Raw genomic sequence first — 21,314 nt, 5'->3', positions numbered from 1 at the left:
CCTTTACTGTCGCTGTCAATTGTTCCTTAATTAGAACATAATGACTCTTGAAGCTGAAATACCATGATGTCGCTCACTTAATCCTCGTGATTTTCCTTCTGAAGTCAAATTTGATTAGCAACATTAGGCTATTCTACCATATTAATATGTAGGCTATTTGAAAATATTGTCATTCAACAAAAATATGGAAAATATAATTAAATCTGATTAAATGAAATGAATTACATCAGTTGAAAATGACACTTATGTTTTATGATAGGGCATGTGTTGGCAATTTGTTCATGCAAAACTAGTTAGAAAGATTGAGGGCACAAATGTGCATGTTCACTATTGCCTCACAATACAGTATACATACATACATACGTACATTTAAGGATGGGCAATATATCGATTATTATATCAGTATATGAGGCTAGATAGCGTCTTAAATTCCAGATATCGTAATATGGCACTTTTTCTACTTTTAAAGGCTACATTACACTGTTCTGCATTAGACTGTTCTAGCTGCTCTATTATTGGCCCTTAACCACTTAGTTATTATATTCACATTACTGATCATTATTTATCAAAACTCTCGTGTGTAAATATTTTGTTAAAGCACCAGTTGTCAACACTACAATATTGTCGCAATATCGACATCGAGGTATTTGGTCAAAAACATTGTGATATTTCATTTTCTCCATATCGCCCAGCTCTACATACATACATACATACATACTGTACATACAGTATGTTATTTCATATATCCACTCCCAGGCTCTGTCAGTTTCTATGTGTGCTTTTCATGTTTGCTACATAGAGAGCCGTGGCTCCAAACCAGCTGCTTCAGCACAAGGCCCAGCTCTCCCAGCCGCAAGCCAAGCCCCAGCCTCTGGCTCAGCATCAGCAGCCCTCAGCGGGCAGGAGATCGCACCGCACCCTGCCCAAGGACCAAACCCAGCTCCTGTCGCTGCAGCACGACCACAGACACAGGGAGCGGGAGAGGCAGAGGCAGAGAGAAAAGCCGGTGGCAGCTGTCCAGAAGCTAACAGCTAATAGTGGGAGCACAGCTGCTGCTGCTGCTGCTGCTTCCTCGCCCAGCCGCCCTGCAAACAGCCAGCGCTCAGCGGTAAAAGCCTGCCTTCCACAGCTGTCTAGAACCCTTTGTCACCTCTACATCCCACATCTTTCAGTCTGTCCCTCACTTGATTGAGTTTGATGATTTATTTCTTCCAATTTTTCTCGCATATTTATTTATTTTCTTTTGTTTTATTGTGTACTCTCAATCCTTTTCCTCTACCGTTTGTTTGTCATGTCATCCTTATCTCAGTTGACAGGCCACTTTCAGCTAAAGGTCACAAAGGTCTGGAGGAAGAAAGTCAAATGTTATGTAGACAGGAGTTCAGACCAGGACATTTCCCCAAGGAAGAACTGAGGGCAGAGCCTGGCACCGGTGCTCGCTGTGTGACCGTGCTGCCAGCACTGACTTATCTACTTGTTGGCTTTGTTTTGATATCTCTACAATCTCAATTCAAAGCATCCTGTTTTTAACATGAAGCTATGATGATTTCATCAGCTTTGTGTATTTTTAGATTTTTAATGTATATGCATGGTCGCGTATGCTGACTGTGTGTGTGTGTGTAGGGAGACAACATGTGGTCCATACACTCTATTCTTAGAAGAGTAGCTAAACCACACAGGGAACTTGAACAGGAAACAGACCAAAGGTGCCATCTCTAGAAGAAGGCATTTTTAAACAGCCGACAGTCAAATGGCTGAAAAGAAATTTGGTTTCATTTATTTATTTATTTATTAATTACTTAATCCAGAACGCTGTTTGACCAAACAGATTATTGTGACAGTACGTGGTTATTCGTATGTCCGAGCTTTTTGTCCCCTGTAACTTATCTCCCAGTGATCAGCATCAAAGTGCTCAAAATTCAACCGTTATTGTTTATGCTGACGATGTTAATGCCTGATTCAGCAGCAAACCTACGGTGCATCTGGAATTAGCAACTAAGAAAACCACTGAGCTGTAGGGTTTGTTTATGTGACAGTGATTAGTGGCACTCTCTTCATGTCTGAGCCAGTATGTATAAAAACGTCTTTGAGATAGTCCCAAGAATGTTCCTAAACTTTGACCTAGGAGTCAAAAAATTAGTACTAAAAGTTGGGCCAAGAAGATTTGTATAAAGTAGTTGAGTAACTTTTAACACCGATTTTAAGGTCATTCTAAAGTGCTGACTACAGTGACTCCAAAGTGTTGTAAACTGTCGCCTGCAATCATGTCTACCCACAATACCCTCCCTAAACACTGAATCAGCCAATTGCGAGCCTTCGAGTCATGGCACTTCGTTCGATCATTCGTGTGTGTGTGTGTGTGTGTGTGTGTGTGTGTGTGTGTGTGTGTTCTTGTTTAACTATATTCGTGGGGTCCAAAAACCGGGAGTCCAGTATACTTGTGGGGTCCCGACAGCTTTGTGGGGCCAAAATGCTGGACCCCACAAGTTTAAAGGGCTGTTTGAGGATCAAGACTTGGTTGTAGGATTAGGGTTAGAATTAGGTTATGGTTAGGGTGAGGGTAAGGGTTAAGGTTAGGCATTTAGTTGTGATGGTTAAGGTTAGGGTAAGGGGCTAGGGAATGCATTATGTCAATGGTGGGTCCCCACAAAGATAGTGAAACAAACATGTGTGTGTGTACAGTATAAAGTGCATGTATGTATATATGTGTAGTATAGTTGGGCTTGTACTGTGTATGAGAAAAAGAAATGTTGATCTTAATGTGACTACCTGATTAAACAGAGAACTGAGTCAATCTTTCTGTGATTCCACACACACACACACACACACACACACACACACACACACACACACACACACACACACACACACACATATCTTACATATGTGTTATCTTTTAGATGGACTTCCAAGAATCAAACCTAGCCAGGCTGCTTTTGGCTGCTGGTCTGCCCAGCCAGATGCACTCTAGGCTGGGCTCGGGGAGCAGCTCTAGTCCTTGTACTCCAGCCCTGCAGAGAGCTCACCTCAACCAGGTATACACAGTTATACCACACCACATGTGCTCACTATTTCTCTACTGAATGCATCCTGCTCTCCTCTTCCTCTATTTCATATATTTAAGCAGTGTTTTTATCTAGTCAATTATTTTCTATTACCCGCTTCGCTTATGGGATGTTTTTATACACATGATCCTTTATACTATTACCACTCAAAAATACTGGAGGTGAATCTTTAATTGTGGTAATGTGGCTAAATGTGATAATGTATGACTTACAGTAACAAATGACCATGGGTGAACCTTTTATTTTAATCTCCCAGAATGCCAATCTGCGCTCCAGTCGAGACGCCCCTCACAGCAGCTCTATGTCAGATATGGCCATCTCCCCGTTGTCCCCATTCCCCCCCACGTCCCCAACTGATGATGTCTTCTGGGACTCCGGGACCCCACCGAAGGTGAGCAACGACTGGCCTATTATCCGCTGGATGACACGTTAGGGTTACATGCCAGCAGCTCAGAGGAATCGCATAAACGAGGCAAAAATTAAAGCGATCGAAAGAGGAAGTTGTTGTTCTAGTCATGCCAGTCGCAAGATGTAGCCTTCATCACATGAGATTGGCATTATGTGCTTGTGTGTGCTAAGCATCCTGTGTTGTGGTCGGAGCAAGCTAAGGAAGTGGTGCACAGAGCAAGCGGTTGGCACAGTGTGTGTGTGTGTGTGTGTGTGTGTGTGTGTGTGTAGGCTTGTTTAACTATATTTGTGAGGTCCAAAAACCGGGAGTCCAGTATACTTGTGGGGTCCCGACATTTTTGTGGGGCCAAAATGCTGGACCCCACAAGTTTAAAGGGCTGTTTGAGGGTTAAGACTTGGTTTTAGGATTAGGATTAGAATTAGGTTATGGTGAGGGTAATGGTTAAGTTTAGGCATTTAGTTGCGATGGTTAAGGTTAGGGTAAGGGGCTAGGGAATGCATTATGTCAGTGACGGGTCCCCACAAAGATAGTGCCACAAACCTGTGTGTGTGTGTGTGTGTTCTAGGGACATGTGGGAATGTTTGTGTGTATGCAGCAAGTTACTTCCAAAATGTAATACATTATAGATTACAAGTTACCGTCATTTGAGTAATTAGTTATATTACAGTATGCTGAAGGAACCCCGAACCCGGAGACCGAAAGAAGGAGCCGTCTGCCAGAGGTGGAAGGGGAGGAGGAGGGCTGCACGTTTGCCTGAAAAGACAGCTGATAGCAAGGAGAGAAGACATTTAAAGCAGGATGTCATGCTGTGATTGGATCATGAATTTTGTGGCCAATTGTGGTTGGGTTACTGAAAAGTGAACGCCTCTTAACAGCGGAATAGTTTGAGGAAGAGATAGTGGTGATTGAAGTTATTTAGAAGTCTTCCTGAAAGAATTTGCGCTGCGCTCCATTAGGCTGTTAGGTGTATTTACTAACACCATATGGGTTAATGGGTTAATAGAACAACTAATAACTACTACAGAGAGAGGAGGGCCAGATGCAGGATGTGGGCAACTTGTCCGAAAGATGACAGGTATTCCCACAGTTGATTTCCTGCTCTGCTGGGTGTGTCTTCCTCTCTGTAAGTAGGCCATGTGACCCAGGAGATGAGAGGTGAAAAAGTCACCAGCTGGCCGGTACGACTGAGAGTTTGAGAAGAATGAGTGAAGTGTCGAAAGATCCCGTTTAAAAACCCAGTGCTTTGCTGCACTTACACAGATTGATCTGGCTTTGATTTCACAATGCTGACATATCATGAATGCAACACTGTTTGAAAAAAAGGTTAAGAAATATCCCTGAGTCAGATCACATTTCCACACCACATGTGAGATTTGGACACAGCTTTGCAGAGTTTAAAGGAGCAACGCGGTAATGTCGAGAAATAGCAAAGCCAAAATGGTCTCATTAGATTCTCAGTAATAAATATATCCCTGCCTTTCAGGCAGTTTAGAGATTGTTGTACATAAAGGTCTCATAACTGCCAAAACCTTCCTATAATTAGTTGAAACCCTGCTTGGCTAGACATGAGCTCCTCGTAAAGAGCCCTCTCAAGCATATAAAAAGTGAAACCAGTAATCAGGACAACCAGGAGACTGCCGTCTTTGTGTATTCACTTAATGTGTTTCTGTCAAGTTTCACTAACTGTGTGTTTCTGTCAAGTCAGTCCAATTGGTTGTTCTTCTGTTCCAGGTCCCAGAACGCACTACCTCTAAGTTCTACTGTAGAGAGCTGGTGATGGGACACAAGAGGGCCGCTTCAAGGTAGAACACAACTACACTCTTTGTTTTGTTTTGTTTTTTAATTTTGTTGCCCTTTTTTATTTTTTTTATTCACGTATTGATTTTTTTGCTTTGACTTTGTTTTTGTGTGCATATTTTTGTCTTATTTGTCATGTTTCCTATTTCTATATTTTATCTTCTCTCTTCTATTTTTTGCGTTTTTTTCTCTTGTTTTTATTTACCCATATTTTGTCTTGCTATTGTTTGGCCGTTTATCTGTGTTTTTTGCCCCCAACAGGCAGCGCTGCCTGGAAGGCACTAGGATTAGGCACTGGTTATGGTTAAGGTTAGGACTAGGGTTAAGGTTAGGGTTAGGTGCCTTGGATGCAGCGGTCGCAGCGCTGCCTGGAAGGAGCCGTTGGGGGCAAAAAAAACCATCGAGCTGTTTGGCCCCACTGTTATGTTGAACTTGTCTGCCAAAGCACTTTGTAAACTCAGTTTTTCAAGGTGCTATATAAATAAAGGTATTATTATTATTATCACACTGTATGCACACTAAACACGCAACCCAGAGATATGTGTCGTTCATGAAGGTTGGCCTGTTTGTCTATGCATGAGCCAATGACTTACAGAAGTGTCACTTTTTGTCATGAGCTTAGCAGATATATATAAAATCAGTATTTTAGATTGACAGTGGATGAAACCGAATCATCCCCTGACTCTGTAGTCACACTTAGTTCTACCTGCCTGCCTGTAATGGTTACTATACGGTACCTGCTCAGCACCAAATGACAAACACCCAAAGTTAGGACTAGCTAGTGAACATAGTGGAGCATTTAGAGCCAGCTATTTCCCTCAGGAGTTAGTGGAGAGCCAATCAGATATTGAAAGAGAGTGAATATTTACTTCCATTTGTCAGGTGGCCAGAAACACGACTCCAAATGACCCTAATGTAGCTCCATGTCTGCTGGATAGGTAAATAGGCAACTGTTTGCTAACACGTTAGCCATGACGACTTTATACCGTGTCAACATGTCAAATATTCTGTTTAGAGGTTGTTTCCCAGAAACCAAATAGGAAAAAAAAAGAAAAAAAAAGAGAAAAAAAAAAAACAGCTAATACTCCTTTAACCACGTTAGTTTTGTTTCTAGCTAGCTTTTCATTGCACATCAGGCCAGGCACCTCACACACGTGTGTTTTTCCTGTTCTAAACAAGTTTGTGTAAATGGGCAGAATCAAGTTTAAGGCCCTGTTTACACGAATACGCGGGTGAAAATGACAAAATATTTTATCAGATGTGCCTTTCGTTTAAACGGCGACAGCGTTTTTGGGGCTTAAAAACGCTAAAAAGTGTAACCACCCTCCAGAGTGGAAATCTAAAGGGTTCCCGTCTAAAGGGTACAAATGCACTGTGTGTGTGTGTGTGTGTGTGTGTGTGTGTGTGTGTGCCGTGTGTGTGTGTGTGTGTGTGTGTGTGTGCCGTGTGTGTGCGCATTGTTTGGAGCAATAACTCCACCTCCTCGTCTGTCCAGACAAAATTGTCAGCTTTTGTTGTGCATACTACATCGAATTTCACACACTTTTTTGTCACTATATGCACGCAGATTTCCCCCCCACAACGCTCGTCTAAACGCGAAATAAAAAGTGAGTACGCAACGCCACTTTTGCGTTTTGTCTTCAGATCGTTTCCGTCTAAACATAGCCTAAGTAATGACAAATAAATGAATGAGATAGTTACCAGTCAGTTTGAGACTTTTACCTCAGTTTCACTTACAACATTGTTAAATATATAACAACATAAATAAAAAAAAAAGAAGCCATGTTGTACACATTTAATCATCAAAATCATCTACCAGCTGATCTGTTAATAAGGCGGCACGTTCACTGACTCATATTGTGCATTTTAATTTACTTATCTACAACGTAGACTTATAACAATGAGGTGTTTCTTGACTTTAGGAATACCCACCAGCTAGTTTTAGCTATATATATCAGCTGAGCTGGTTGCCTTAAGCCGCAAATATGTGGGCATTGCATCGCAGCATAAAGATACAATGAATCTGTCTGTTCTAAAATTGGGAATAAGAAAAGTCTTAGTCTCAAATAGAATGTAAATACACATTCTTTATTCGTAATGTTTGGTTTTGTAACTAAGGGTGGGAATCACAGGGTACCTCACGATATGATACACCATACATGGTAGAGCTGTCTTCCTCTATAATACCATTCAAATTTCATTTGTTATTTTTTTAAATATTTGAAAAATATTTGAATATTAAATGCTCAAATGCAGCCTGTTATAAATATGTACTACACTGCCCAGGCTTATACATTGTCAATGCCACTATAAGCATGTGGTTGTTGTTACACGTTCTGTCCACTAGAGGGACTTCCAACATTAGTCTGTCCTTGAAGGGGATCTACGTCATGGCACACTGCATTTCTGGCACGCCGCTCTCTGTTTACATTCATTTTCCACCGCGAGCACACAGCGACAAACACAAATCAACAGAGAACTCTGTCATAAAACATTATCTAACAAGTGTATTGAACCTCTCTGTTTTAAAGGCTAACGTTGCCCGGTTAGCATAATGACATCATGTTAGAAAGTACATCCGAAACGATTTGTCATAAACTAAGTAACAACAGCGTTAGCCACAATGTTAACGGCATTGATAACTAAGCCAAACGGTGCTGTCACTACTATTTTAGTGATTTATAAGCAACCTGTTTCTTGCATATTGTCAAGTTACTGAGAATACAGCTGTTAGAAGGTAATATACAAAGTCGTTGCTAACTCTGACAGCTGTAGGGCAGCTAATATAAACTGTAGCTGTCTCCATGAAGCTCCAAGCTAAGCTCCTATAACTCCAGAAACCAGAATGAGCTAACTATTGATAACATAAGCATTTTGGCTCGGTGGAAGTCAATTTTAAAGTCATGTTAAAACTATTTCCCATCCTTCTTCCGATTTCAAGCCGCAGCCTGTCACTCCCCCCTGTACTAACGTTACTTGGTACGTAACGTTAGCTCACAATGCCGTGTGTTTCTCACTTCCGTAACTTACTGTTCATCAGACGTGATGTGAGAAGAGGGAGATAGGCTAACGTTAGCCAACCTATTTATTAAAAAAAAAAAAAATCACATTCAAATAGTAATTTCAGCATTCTAATAGTATTGATTTTTTTTTACTATTTGAATTATATTCGACTTTTGGAATTCGTTCCAACAGCCCTAATACATGGCTCACGATACTGATAATATCACGATACAGCAGTTCTGCTAGACAATCCCATAACGATACATCGCGATATCCGTCTAACCACGAATACAAAATGCCTGTGAAATCGTTTTCTCTCTTCATTCACAAATAAGTCCAAACTCTTAGAAAACAGCACAATTCTTCAGCACACGTTTTTCAGCCTGTAAATTAAAGTGAAACAACTATAGAGCTACTATGGGTCCAGACTTTGGACTTAGACGTGGCTGGGGCCGTCTGTTATTTTCCTCAAACTGCTGTCTGCCATCCTGTTGAAAACCTCCTCCTCTTCGGCTAGTTAACTTCTGTTCAAGTTTGCCTCATTCATGTGTCGAGTGCCACCTCGAGGAGCCATGATGTAGCGATGCTGAGAGCAGGGAAATCTAATAAAGCGCCTTATTTCATTATTTAAAATATCCATATTTGGCGCCAGCGTATCAATTCTCGTATCACGCGAAGAAGGACAAACAATATATTGCCGTATCGATATTTTGTCCCACCCCTAATTGTAACTAGCCTGACAAGAAGGAACTCACCATTGGCAGGGCTCAGTCCGAGGGGCGGGATAAACGGTTGTCTTTCAAATTCCCTCTGCACTCATAGCCAACCAGAGCAACGCTGGTTGATAGATTAATCTTTTGCCGTATCCGGTCGGCAAAACTCCGAACACATCTTCCTTTTTTAAGAATGACTTCAGTGCTTAACTCCAAGTCTTCCAGAGTCGCGGCCAAAACCGATTCGAAAGGCCGCTGTTCGCCAGCAGCAACAGCCATCTTCTTTGTTTTCAAGTAGCAGGGAGCCCGCCCACCGACTCTATACACGATGTGATTGGCCTGACCAGAATTTGGTTTTTCCAGCTCGCAAGCCAACGGGAGAGTTACTAGACTGATCCTGGCTGCAAATTACATTTGCCGCCGCTAGGGTGCGTCTAGATCTCTAGGCTAAATTGTAACCATCCTATGCACACACGTTATCCTTTCAGCTAGAGGGAACCTTATTTATTGTGAGGGTTTATATCACACTACAATTCAGCATACTGGCATACACTATTGAAGAACAATCGGTCATGGGTAGATCAGATTAGTTAAGCTTGGATGATTATTTCCAATTAGATGAAACTAACGCCGAGACAATCGGTCACTGCAGTGGCAGTGTGAAGGACACACTCAAGATGAAAATGCATAGAAGTGTATAAAGTAATGTGCAATCCACTCTCCATCTGTGTCACTCTGTATATGTGTCTCTTTCTCCATCTAGTGGCAGTCCCGGGTCTGTTGCAGACAAGAGTGGACGGTCTGTGTCTCACGGAGTCTCCTCCAGCAGCAGCAACAACCACCCAGGTCTGTGCAGCCCCTCGCTCAGTTAGCCACATGCCGTTACCTGCTGTATGAGCAATACAAACACACGCTCATCCACTCTGCTCATAGATATAAAATGAGTAGTTATGTCATCTCTGGCGGCTTCTGAGATGACCTTGTTTGTCGTAGTTTGTTTTAATGACACTTAAAGGGTAACTACCGGTTTTTTTTTTCAACCTGGACCCTAATTTCCCATGCTTTTGTGTCTAAGTGACTGATGGGAACAACAATCTTTGACATTGGTCCAGTATTAAGCGAGATCGCTGCAGTCGGCAGCGGTGAAACAGGCTACAATGTAAGTTAATAGGGCGATTGTGCAGCTTGTATTTACCTTCACAAAAGCTCGTTTTTGCCACTGACAGGCTCAGATTAATATTGTAAGTGTCTGACAACATTATGGAAAGGATTTTTAAGGAGGTTGCCCTTTCTGTTCAAGAGTGAGATCCTTTTTTAAACATACAAATATTTGTGAAATTGCGTTCACTAAAGCCACAGTACATAAACAGTAATTTTATGTAAGATAAAAATACTTCATACATACTATAGTTTATTTAGTTTATTTTGAACATGTTAAACAATAAAAAAAAAAAAATAAGAACATGTTTATTTCAGTACAGGCAAGAAAACCAACAAAAAAAAATCCTCAACAAACATTCAGTTCAAAATGATTGTACATGATTCAAATAAGGATTACCATTTACCATTCACTTTTCTGGCCCTAACCCCTTTTCTGTTACTTTAGTTAAATACAAATCAATTTAATTTTTCACTTATTTATATATGTATATATACACATACATGCATATATACATATTTACACGCACATTTACCCATGCATGCACATATACACACATGCATACATACATACATGCACAAATACATATACACATTTTTTTTTTTTTTTGACAGTACATGACACTTAGTATAAAGCAGCGAGAGTAATGAGTTCGAAGCTACCTGTGTCAAAGCTCTGCTCTCCGTGTCATCTTTGCGTAGCGGCGACGAAGCTCTTGTTGTGGCTGTAAGAGATAGAAAGAAGAGGGGAAGATGGGGAGAATATGTTTAGTATTTCAAAGTTCCCCTGTGTGTTGTGTAGCTGAGAGGAAACTGCTTTTGATGCCGCCCACTCAGTTTGGCTGCGGGCCTCGACCTTCTTTATTCGGAGCCACAGATCAGAGATTCTCCTGGAGACTCATACACCTGTACTGTGGTTAAAAAAAAAAAAGAAAAAAAAGAAGCTTTTTATCTGCTCAAGATGGAACTGAGAAAAAGCAGCTTTCCTCTTTGAAGTATGCTGTTCTTGGAAAGGGTGTTTGCAGCATTGATATATACTGTATATATGATTTGTGTAACCAGGGAAGGTGTTGCTTCTTTTGACTTATTTTCCAGAAATTCTTGGTATGTGCTGGAAGGTCATTTTTGTGCTCAGAACTGTAGCGGAGTTTTCAAGCCAGTGTCCAGTAGTAGCAGCAACAGAGACAGGAACTCTGGTGCCATCGAGTGGCCGGCTCTCAAACAACTTGATGCCCAACACATCCATTAATGTGACCCCCGTTTGTCAACACATTAAAGCTGCTCTAATCAAATGACTGTGTGTAATTTGAAAGGGCATGTTGGAATTGACAGAGTGGTCACAAAGAATTATCTCCTAACTCTCTCTCAGTTCCTCGTACCTCCTACGGAGTTAGTGTGTGCAGTCTTTCAGCTGATTGGTTTTCCTGTAGCTTTACTGCGTAGCTCCAAACACCCACTGTACAGCTGCTACGATAAATGATATTTTTCAGGATATTGAGACCAGTTTCAGACTTTCCCTGTTTGCAGATGACGGGACCATCTGGAAAAGGGGCAGAAATTTCCAACAAAACAATTGAGCGAATGCAGGTAGCCCTAAACGAGGTATCTAGCTGGGGTGAAAAATGGGGATTTAAAATATCAGTGGATAAATCAAAATATGTAATATTTGGTAACAAGAAAAGCAATGTAATGGTTTATTTATGTATGGACAAGTAATTGAAAGGGTTAAGGATTTCTATTGAAATTCTAGTGAGTGCATTTTGATGAGAGGCTAACATGGGGAAAACAGATCAATAATGTTGTTAATAAGTGTGAGAAAGTGATAAATGTAATGTGTTCCCTCTCAGGTAGTACATGGGGTGCTGACAGGGATTCACTACTAATGATTTACAGAGCAATGATAAGGTCAAGAATAGACTATGGCTGTATATGTTATGGAACAGCAGCTGAATCACACTTAAAGGGGAACTATGCAGTTTTTTTAGCTTAATTTACCTTAACTGAACAGCTTTGGAGTCATTGGAATGATTATGACTTGTTTCGAGTTGAATGGTGGTCGTCTCGCTTCCCTCTAGCGCCTGTGAGCGGAAAAAGCACCCTTGCAACTTTGGGCCGGCGAGCGTACATACGCCCATTCAGGGACCGGCTAACAAGGTAGCGATGGAGTTCTTCACACTATCGTCATGGCTGAGCCAGCTAAAAAGAAGCAGAAAGCTAGGAAAGCATTGTCGGAGGAACAGAGAAAGAGTAAACGGCAGACTGACCGAGCGAGGAGTCAGACACGAGTAAACACAGGAGCTGCCAAATATCTATTCCGAAGCTGTAGGGGGAGCTCTATAGAGAAACCTGCCAGCAAAAAGCGAGAAAGAAATGGCCAAAACTGCATAGCGCCCCTTTAAAAAAACTGGATGTAATACAGGCCAAGGCTCTGAGGTTATGTTGTGGGGCCTGAGATGGGGGAGATGCCATTGTCAATTCGACGAGAGAAACTGGCGATGCAGTATGTTGTTAAATTGTGGGGATATAAAGAAGGGCACCCAGCAAAAGCAGTTTTGAATAATGCTTGGGAATGGGCATCAGGAAAAAGGAAGAAAAGGTGTTTTTTGTTTAACTTCAGCAAAAAGGTGGAGAAACTGGGACTAGGAGAAGCCGGTGTGGCCCCACAAGTGTACTGGGCAGTTATACCTCCATGGTTGCTGGCCACCCCAGAAATAGACTTCAGTATATTGGAAATTATAAAACATCTTGAAAGTAGTGTATATCCGGGGTTGGTTAAACAAAGGCTGGTTAACATTGGGAGACAAATCTTCAGATTTACACAGATGGATCTCAAGAGCCACAAACTAGGAAGTCGACCTTTGCTTTTTATATTCCTCAAGTTGAAATTGTACAGCTCAAACGACTGTCTGAGGGGGCATTGGTTTATACAACAGAGCTAATAGCTATAATTTGGGCACTACAGTGGGTGGAGGAAGTGCTGCCAAGGAGAGCGGTCATATGTTCAAATTTGGCCTCAGTTTGAAAAACTCTGATAGGAAGTAATTGGGGAGCCAGGCCAGACCTTGTTATGGAAGGGATGGCTCTGTTCTATAAGGTTGAGAAGGCTGGAGGATTGGTGGGATTTCTGTGGGTGCCTGGCCGTGTTGGGGTAGATGGGAATGAGAAAGCAGATAAGGCAGCTAAACTGGCACTGAAAAGAGACATTGATTTAAGGGTATGTGTTGGGATATCTGAATGCCGGTCTGTCTTAAGAAAAATGTTACAGCAGCGTGGCAAAGGAAAAGAGGGGTCGGCATTATTTTTCAATTCAAAATAGGGTACAGGCAGAGCAGTGCTATTTGGGCAAAGAAAGAAAACACTCCGTAATAATGACAAGGCTGAGACTCGGGCATTGTGGACTTGCATGGGATCTAACAAAGATGGGTAAGCATGAGGATGGACTTTGTGGAACCTGCAAACAGAAACAAACTGTTCAACATGTACTTTTGGACTGTCTTCAATACAACAACGAACAGTTGTTCACATGGGAGTACAGAACATGACATTGAGATCCTTACTAAATCCCCCTGAATATCAATTTGAGATAGTGGAAGCCGTCATGGATTAAGAGAGATGGGGGGAGAGATTAAAGAGACTGGATCTCCTACAGAGCGTCTCATACAGAGGGTGAATACAGGTACAGCAGCCATGGGCATTATGAGAAAAATAAAGTGTTTTACATTAAAGCATGTAAACATGTTCTAGTATAAACACAAAATTCAAGTATAGTCCTGAAAATGCTATATAATAGTTGCCCCTTTAAGAGTCAGATATTTCCAGCCTACGTATTCATCTAATTTCATAAGTGTACAAATAATTTCTGCTGTTATACTTGCAAACTCTATGTGGGACTTGGGGGGGAATGAAAAAAATAAGCCCTTATGTTTGTACTAACATTTCCTGTGAAAATCAATAAAAACATATTATTAAAAAAAAGAGTCAGATATTTCCCTCAGGGGTTTGTGGACTTACATTAATCCGGTGGACAGACACACACATCCAAATGAATGATCACGTTGTTGACAACGGCCTCATTATAACTTACCAGTAATTTGCTCAACCACACCCTGCTGCTATTTTCACAACTGCTACTAATTTTGTGTGTGTGTGTGTGTGTGTGTGTGTGTGTGTGTGTGTGTGTGTAGGCTACTTCAAACTGGAGAGTCCTCTGCTGCAGCACCGTCTCCAGCAGCACAGGAGGGCACAAGAAAACGTGACCAGTGGACATACACAAGTAAATGCTTTTTTTGCCACATGTTGTACACAATAGGCCTCAAACGATTCCTCGAGTAATTTGATCACTAAAAATCATTGATGCAATTCTTGGGCTTTCTATAATCCATTTTACTATATATACAGCCCATTATTGCCGCACAACAACACGCTTACAGTGTTGTGGGTAGGGCCGGGCATTTAATGTCAATTCAGTATGATTGCTAGTTGAGATGAGAGCTCATCCGCCGAGTCCGGCGCGGGGCCCTCAGGTTTGGCATCACCCGGCCGACTTGGCGGACGAGGGAGTTCACACACTGCGGGGACACAGAGCTGGTAGGCTGATTGGGTTAGTTGTTCATTTTAAGAGACCTGACATATTTTCTCTTTTGTATATTTCATCAATCAATACAAATGTATTTGTCACGTGAAATCATAAAATATGCTTCCAGTGAAATGTTGGATTTTAATTTTTAATTTGTGCATTTAAAACCTTGTAATACTATTAAATATGTGTATTATGGGAAAAGTGTAAATATCCTTAAGGCAGGGTAGGGCACCGCCTATTCTATGTTCAGCCAATCAAACCACTATTTACTATTGCTCTTTAATAAAGCAAAAGTATGCCTTATCCAATTCCTCGATTAATCAATGGAATAATCAGTAGAATACTCGACTACTAAAATAATCAGTAGCTGCAGCCCTAGTACACATGTACACCTGCATACCCTCACATGTGTGAGCAGGCATGACAGTAACATGATCAGAAAAAACCTATGGTCTTGATTAACAATGAGGAGCAGTATCCTCACGGAACACAAAATTCCCCCTCTACATTCAATTTCAAATGACCTCAGAGTATTTCCGGTAGGTCCCTCTTCCTCAGATGCAGAATCCATTTTCTGTATCCGCGTCTTTATCTCTACCACATTTAACCAAAGTCTATGTTTTCTTTCGCTCTGTCTTTGATCGTCTGATTCACCTTACCTCACTTGCATGTTGTTCCTCACCTCTGTCACGCAGGGCGTTAGATCTGCACTGAGTCGGCTTAACAAGGCCACGGAATACTCCTCATCCAGTGACGAGGTCGGCAGCAGTGATGATGAAGAGAGGAACAGGTGAGAGCTTCATCGTCAGTATAGTAATTCCTTTTGTGCGTATCAAAAACGTTCCTGATTTTTCAGTGCACCATGCATTTCACCCAGTCTTTCCTTTTTAATGCAAATAACTGAAAATCAGATTGGCAGGGAACAGTGGCAACAAAGAATTGAGTCATTCTTTCACCGTTTCCAAACAACGCTGTTATGAAACATGTCCTGTCGCAAGATGGGTTGTGAAACCAATATTAAGAATCAGAGAAAGGTTTGGGTAAAAAAGAGAATTCTGCTGCATCGACTTAGAAACCCTGTATGTGCAAATGTTTATTCTGACTATAAAGGCTAAGTTAAACAGAAAGCACGCATTTAATTAATTATTTAAAAAACTGAGCATGTTCAAATCCCTGGTCTTAATTTAGGATTTATTGGACCATCTAAACCTTGAATCGGGCTGGGTCGAGCTAAATTTGTCATTGGTTTGCACTTTACATTCCCACAAACATGCCCTTAAAGGGAATTTTATTCGCTTTTGGCGAGGGTAAATAGATTACAGTGTTTTATTATTTTTGACATAAATGATGTCTCTTCTGGTTTGACTTTTGATCCCAGCAAGTTAATGAGCCTGGTTTCCGTTGCCATTGATCTTGAGGATGTATTGATCCTGTTTCCAACTAATAAATGCAGTCCCTGCGGTCACGCTCTGGTCTATAATCTCGACCCGTCTGTACTTTTCAAGGTCTGGTCTGTCCAATGGAAAGGGAAAATACTTCAGAGGAATACCTGATGGCATCGTACTGCAACCTCACCACAATCTTAACCAGGTACCCTGCACACACACACACACACACACACACACACACACACACACACACACACACACACACACACGTGTTTGTTTCACTATCTTTGTGGGGACCCGTCATTGACATAATGCATTCCCTAGCCCCTTACCCTAACCTTAACCATCACAACTAAATGCCTAACCTTAACCCTTACCCTTAGACAATTTGATAACGGTTTAATGTAGAAACTTACCGATTTTTGCTGCTAAAAGCTAACGAGTTAGCCATCACGGATGGTGTGTCTTTGGTGTCTTTTTGCCTTTACAGAAGGTTTTCTATCCAGCCTGAAAGTTGTGCCTCTTTTCAGAGTTGTTCAGCAATAAATCCAAACGCTTATATCCTAGATTTATCCACTTGATGTCCATAATTTATCAATTTTCCGTCATTTTTGCCGCTAGCTCGATGCTAGCTGTCATTTTGAATATCCCATGATGCTTTGCGAGATTGTGTTGACGTCTTTCAACCAATGGGAAGGCAGGTCGGTCATACAAAGACTATGTAGTGGACAAAGATAGATCGCTCCAGCGAATTCGAGCGAGAACAAAGGCTATAGAGTGAAAGATGGATCACTCCAGTCTAATTACAGTTCTACAGAGAAGATTGTTTTGAGATGTGGCATAAATTTGGGCCTTTTTTTGAAGAAATGTAAATAGTAAATACTTTTACATGAGTTATAAGGTTCATTATGTTTATTTTTGCACTGCATGACTCCAAATATATAGAACTGTTTTAGAAAATTGCTGTGTGTGTGATTTCAATAAATATGACATTATTATTTGATTATTGGCATAAGTGAATGTCATGAGGGCAAAAGCGTCTGGACTTTTTTTGAAAAAATGTATATATTTAGTCAACTGTATAAGTTATAATGTTTATTTCTTCACAGTGTGACTCCTAATACATATGGGAACTGATTTATACAGGAGATTGGCTTGGCTTTTATTGATCTGTCTGTGATATCAATATATATCTGAGATTCATGTTCCGTTTTATTTATTTATTTGTATTTAAGGTCATACAACCTTTTTTTACATTCAAGTGACCTTACTGCAGCACAAATATTCTAATAGCCCAGTTTTTCCTGAAAAAAATGATGTTCATAAATTGACTGTAGACCACAGGGTTGATGTTTTACAAGCTTTTTTAGAAAATAAAACCAGACGGACAATGAACTGTAAAAATTACCTTAGGGCTGGTAGGGTTAACCTTGTGGGCCCCACAAGGCTGTGCAGACCCCACAAGTATACTGTATTCCCCGGTTTTTGGACCCCACGAATATAGTAAAACAAGCACACACACACACACACACACACATACATAGTGCGTGTCACTATCTTTGTGGGGACCCGTCATTGACATAATGCATTCCCTAGCCCCTTACCCTAACCTTACCCTCACCCTAACCATAACCCAATTCTAACCCCAAGTCTTAACCCTCAAACCCTTTAAACTTATGGGGTCCAGCATTTTGGCCCCACAAAGCTGTCAGGACCCCACAAGTATACTGTATTCCCCGGTTTTTGGACCCCACGAATATAGTAAAACAAGCACACACACACACACACATACATAGTGCGTGTCACTATCTTTGTGGGGACCCGTCATTGACATAATGCATTCCCTAGCCCCTTACCCTAACCTTACCCTCACCCTAACCATAACCCAATTCTAACCCCAAGTCTTAACCCTCAAACCCTTTAAACTTATGGGGTCCAGCATTTTGGCCCCACAAAGCTGTCAGGACCCCACAAGTATACTGTATTCCTGGTTTTTGGACCCCACGAACATAGTTAAACAAGAACACACACACACATCCACACACTGCTCCCCTGTTTCTCCTCCAAATTCTTCTTTGCATTTTTATGTTCAACAGCTAGAGGGTGCAATAGCTGTACTCTTCGAGGGGGGTGACTGATGGTGGAAGGATGGATTCCTATGAAGGTAAATATGGTGCAAAAAGGGAGAGCTTGTAGAATACAATGTGAGAACTTGCAGAACAAAAAATCTGAACTTGTGTTAAAATTTGCTCTTGTAAAAATTTAATTTGCACTTGTAAAAATAAAATTTGCACTTGTAAAAAATATTCACACACCTGTGATCTGAATTTGAAGTCATACAAAGAAAAAAAACATGAGAGCTTGTAAAAAAAATCTGAACTTGTAAATTGAAATTTGCACTTGTAGAAAATGTTCACACACCTGTATTCTGAATGTGAAGTTACAGAAGAAATATTCACAAATGTGTAGATTGATATTTACATGAACACAATGACAGCTGCAAACTTATAATGCAACATTTACTTGTATACTTTTTTTTTTTACTCTGGTTCATTTTCCATCACAACCACAACTCAGTGATTACAACCTCTCGAATCTGTCACTGCAACTTCACATATGTGCTCTCTCGCATCACAAAGTGGCCAATCTGCGCACCTCGACTTTCACAACACTCTTGACGATACATTTGGTGCAAAACTAATTTGTACCTGTGGACTTAGGCTGTGGAGCTCTGAGCTAACAGAACGGGAAAATCAGGGTTTCTATCGCCAGATGAGGGACAACTCTGTCTGGCTTATTTATGTAGCATGGAAACTTGGCGGAATAGCATGCTAGCGTTAGCTAACTAGCAGCCAGCCCGCTTCTAAATAAATACCTTTTAATTGTCTAAACATTTTTAACAGTCAAACTAAAACACTGGCGGTGAGCTCCACGGCCTGCAGCCGCAGACGGACTGTCATCAGTGGGTAACAGGTGCCAAGTTTCGCATCCCTGCCAAGAATTGCATCCACTAGGGAAAATAATGATTTTATAAGGCAAAGTACTGTTTAAAAACTAGGCAACAGTAAATCTCTTTGTCATGTTCATCAATAATGATTAGGATTTTAGAAGGTTTAGAGACATCAATGTTTTATCAGACTCTGTAGTAGCATTTCCTTGCTACCTAGATGCAATTTTCGGCAGCAATGAATTCTGCAGAAATTATTGTTTCCGACTGCAGGTCGAGGTCGGCAGCGAAGCTTTCTGGCAAAAGCAGTGTTGCTATGCTGGTCGATCCCCACTGATGACAGTCCGTCTGCGGCTGCAGGCCCTGGAGCTCACCGCCAGTGTTTTAGTTTGACTGTTAAAAAGTGTTTAGATAATTAAAAGGTATTTATTTAGAAGCGGGCTGGCTGCTAGTTAGCTAGCTAACGCTAGCATGCTATTCCACCAAATTTCCATGCTACATAAATAAGCCGGACAGAGTTGTCCCTCATCTGGCAATAGAAACCCTGATTTTCCCGTTCTGTTAGCTCAGAGCTCCACAGCCTAAGTCCACAGGTACAAATTAGTTTTGCACCAAATGTATCGTCAAGAGTGTTGTGAAAGTCGAGGTGCGCAGATTGGCCACTTTGTGATGCGAGAGAGCACATATGTGAAGTTGCAGTGACAGATTCGAGAGGTTGTAATCACTGAGTTGTGGTTGTGATGGAAAATGAACCAGAGTAAAAAAAAAAAGTATACGAGTAAATGTTGCATTATAAGTTTGCAGCTGTCATTGTGTTCATGTAAATATCAATCTACACATTTGTGAATATTTTTTCTGTAACTTCACATTCAGAATACAGGTGTGTGAACATTTTCTACAAGTGCAAATTTCAATTTACAAGTTCAGATTTTTTTTACAAGCTCTCATGTTTTTTTTCTTTGTATGAATTCAAATTCAGATCACATGTGTGTGAATATTTTTTACAAGTGCAAATTTTATTTTTACAAGTGCAAATTAAATTTTTACAAGTGCAAATTTTAACATACAAGTTCAGATTTTTTGTTCTGCAAGTTCTCACATTGTATTCTACAAGCTCTCCCTTTTTGCACCATATTTACCTTCATAGATTCCACACATAGGCTATGTCTCAGTTCGTTAAATTGAATCCACGTTTCCTTCACTTGCTTCCCGTCCTTCCGTCTTAGTCCATCATGGAAAGAAAAGAAAAATGTTATATATGCGTGTATATACACATATTCAATTGGGTGAAGAATTAAATTGTAACTAAAAGGTGGTAGGACCAGAACAGTTTATTTAAAGGTCCAGTGTGTAACGTTTTTTTAGTTGTTCATTGTCAAAATCTGTGTTGTCCGTTCACAAACTTATCCTTTTTCATGAATATTTACCACCACCATCAATTCCAAGTATTCCTATTGGCTTGAAATTTTACATTTGCATTCGCATGAACTGGGGTAGACGCTCCATATTCATGCAGCATCTTGAAATACATTAGCCGGTAAGGGACATACAGGACATACTGCTCCGCCTTTCGCATTTTCGCTGTCACATGATAAACTCACAGGTGCTGCTAATGCTGCTAATGGGTATTGTAGCTTCCTGGCCCCCGGCGAGTTTGAAGAAGGAAACATGGAGGACCACACGTATTCAAAATCCAAATTTCAGGAACAGGAGTCTTCTTCTTCTTCGCCCAGAAAAAGAAAAAGGATATTGAAAAGAGCAAGAGACCGGCTTTTTGAAGCATGAAGGCTACCGTAGCTGTAATACGTACTTTGAACTGCGTGGCGTGAGAGAGTTGATTGCGATATATGATCTCAACGCTAGATGGGAGAAATTCCTACACATTGGACCTTTAACTTCTTTCTACTCCTTTTTGGACATGGGAATCCTTACGTATTTTAATCATTTACATTCATTTTGAAAGATATGTTTGCTGAGGATTTTGTTTTTTGTTGGTTTTCTTGCCTGTACTGAAATCTACATGTTATTTATCTTTTTCTTTTTTTAACATGTTCAAAATAAACAAAATTTAAAAAGAAATTCCACGAGGAGGCATGGGAGAGACGCGAGGAAATCATGCGAGGAGAGAGGAAACGAGGAAATGTGTCTTTAGAGGGATGAGACGTCCTTTCCCCTGAAGCGTCACGTGAACGCATCGGCTGTATGGGGGGGAGTTAGTTAGCGCGGCTTTCCGCTGCACGGCATCCGGGAAGGCT

General features: G+C 40.9%; 1 protein-coding gene across 4 annotated transcripts in view; it reads left to right on the top strand.

Annotated features, from left to right (window-relative positions):
* si:zfos-2326c3.2 (mitogen-activated protein kinase kinase kinase kinase 4) overlaps positions 1 to 21,314 on the top strand; it is a 101,241-nt gene that overhangs the window by 57,530 nt on the left and 22,397 nt on the right. For 2 of the 4 annotated variants that reach the window (XM_031280098.2, XM_031280097.2), the window contains exons 16-23: positions 800 to 1,108; positions 2,901 to 3,035; positions 3,322 to 3,456; positions 5,206 to 5,276; positions 9,751 to 9,833; positions 14,330 to 14,418; positions 15,420 to 15,514; positions 16,230 to 16,314. In XM_031280098.2, coding sequence (XP_031135958.1) covers positions 800 to 1,108; positions 2,901 to 3,035; positions 3,322 to 3,456; positions 5,206 to 5,276; positions 9,751 to 9,833; positions 14,330 to 14,418; positions 15,420 to 15,514; positions 16,230 to 16,314 — 1,002 coding nt within the window. Of the gene's footprint in view, positions 1 to 3; positions 364 to 799; positions 1,109 to 2,900; positions 3,036 to 3,321; positions 3,457 to 5,205; positions 5,277 to 9,750; positions 9,834 to 14,329; positions 14,419 to 15,419; positions 15,515 to 16,229; positions 16,315 to 21,314 lie in introns of those variants that run through there. The other 2 variants (XM_031280099.2, XR_004898448.1) reach the window with 2 other exon arrangements.

This window comes from Sander lucioperca, chromosome 1 (genome assembly GCF_008315115.2).
Source record: "Sander lucioperca isolate FBNREF2018 chromosome 1, SLUC_FBN_1.2, whole genome shotgun sequence".
Lineage (NCBI taxonomy): Eukaryota > Metazoa > Chordata > Actinopteri > Perciformes > Percidae > Sander > Sander lucioperca.
This window is presented reverse-complemented; position numbering and strand designations above follow the sequence as displayed.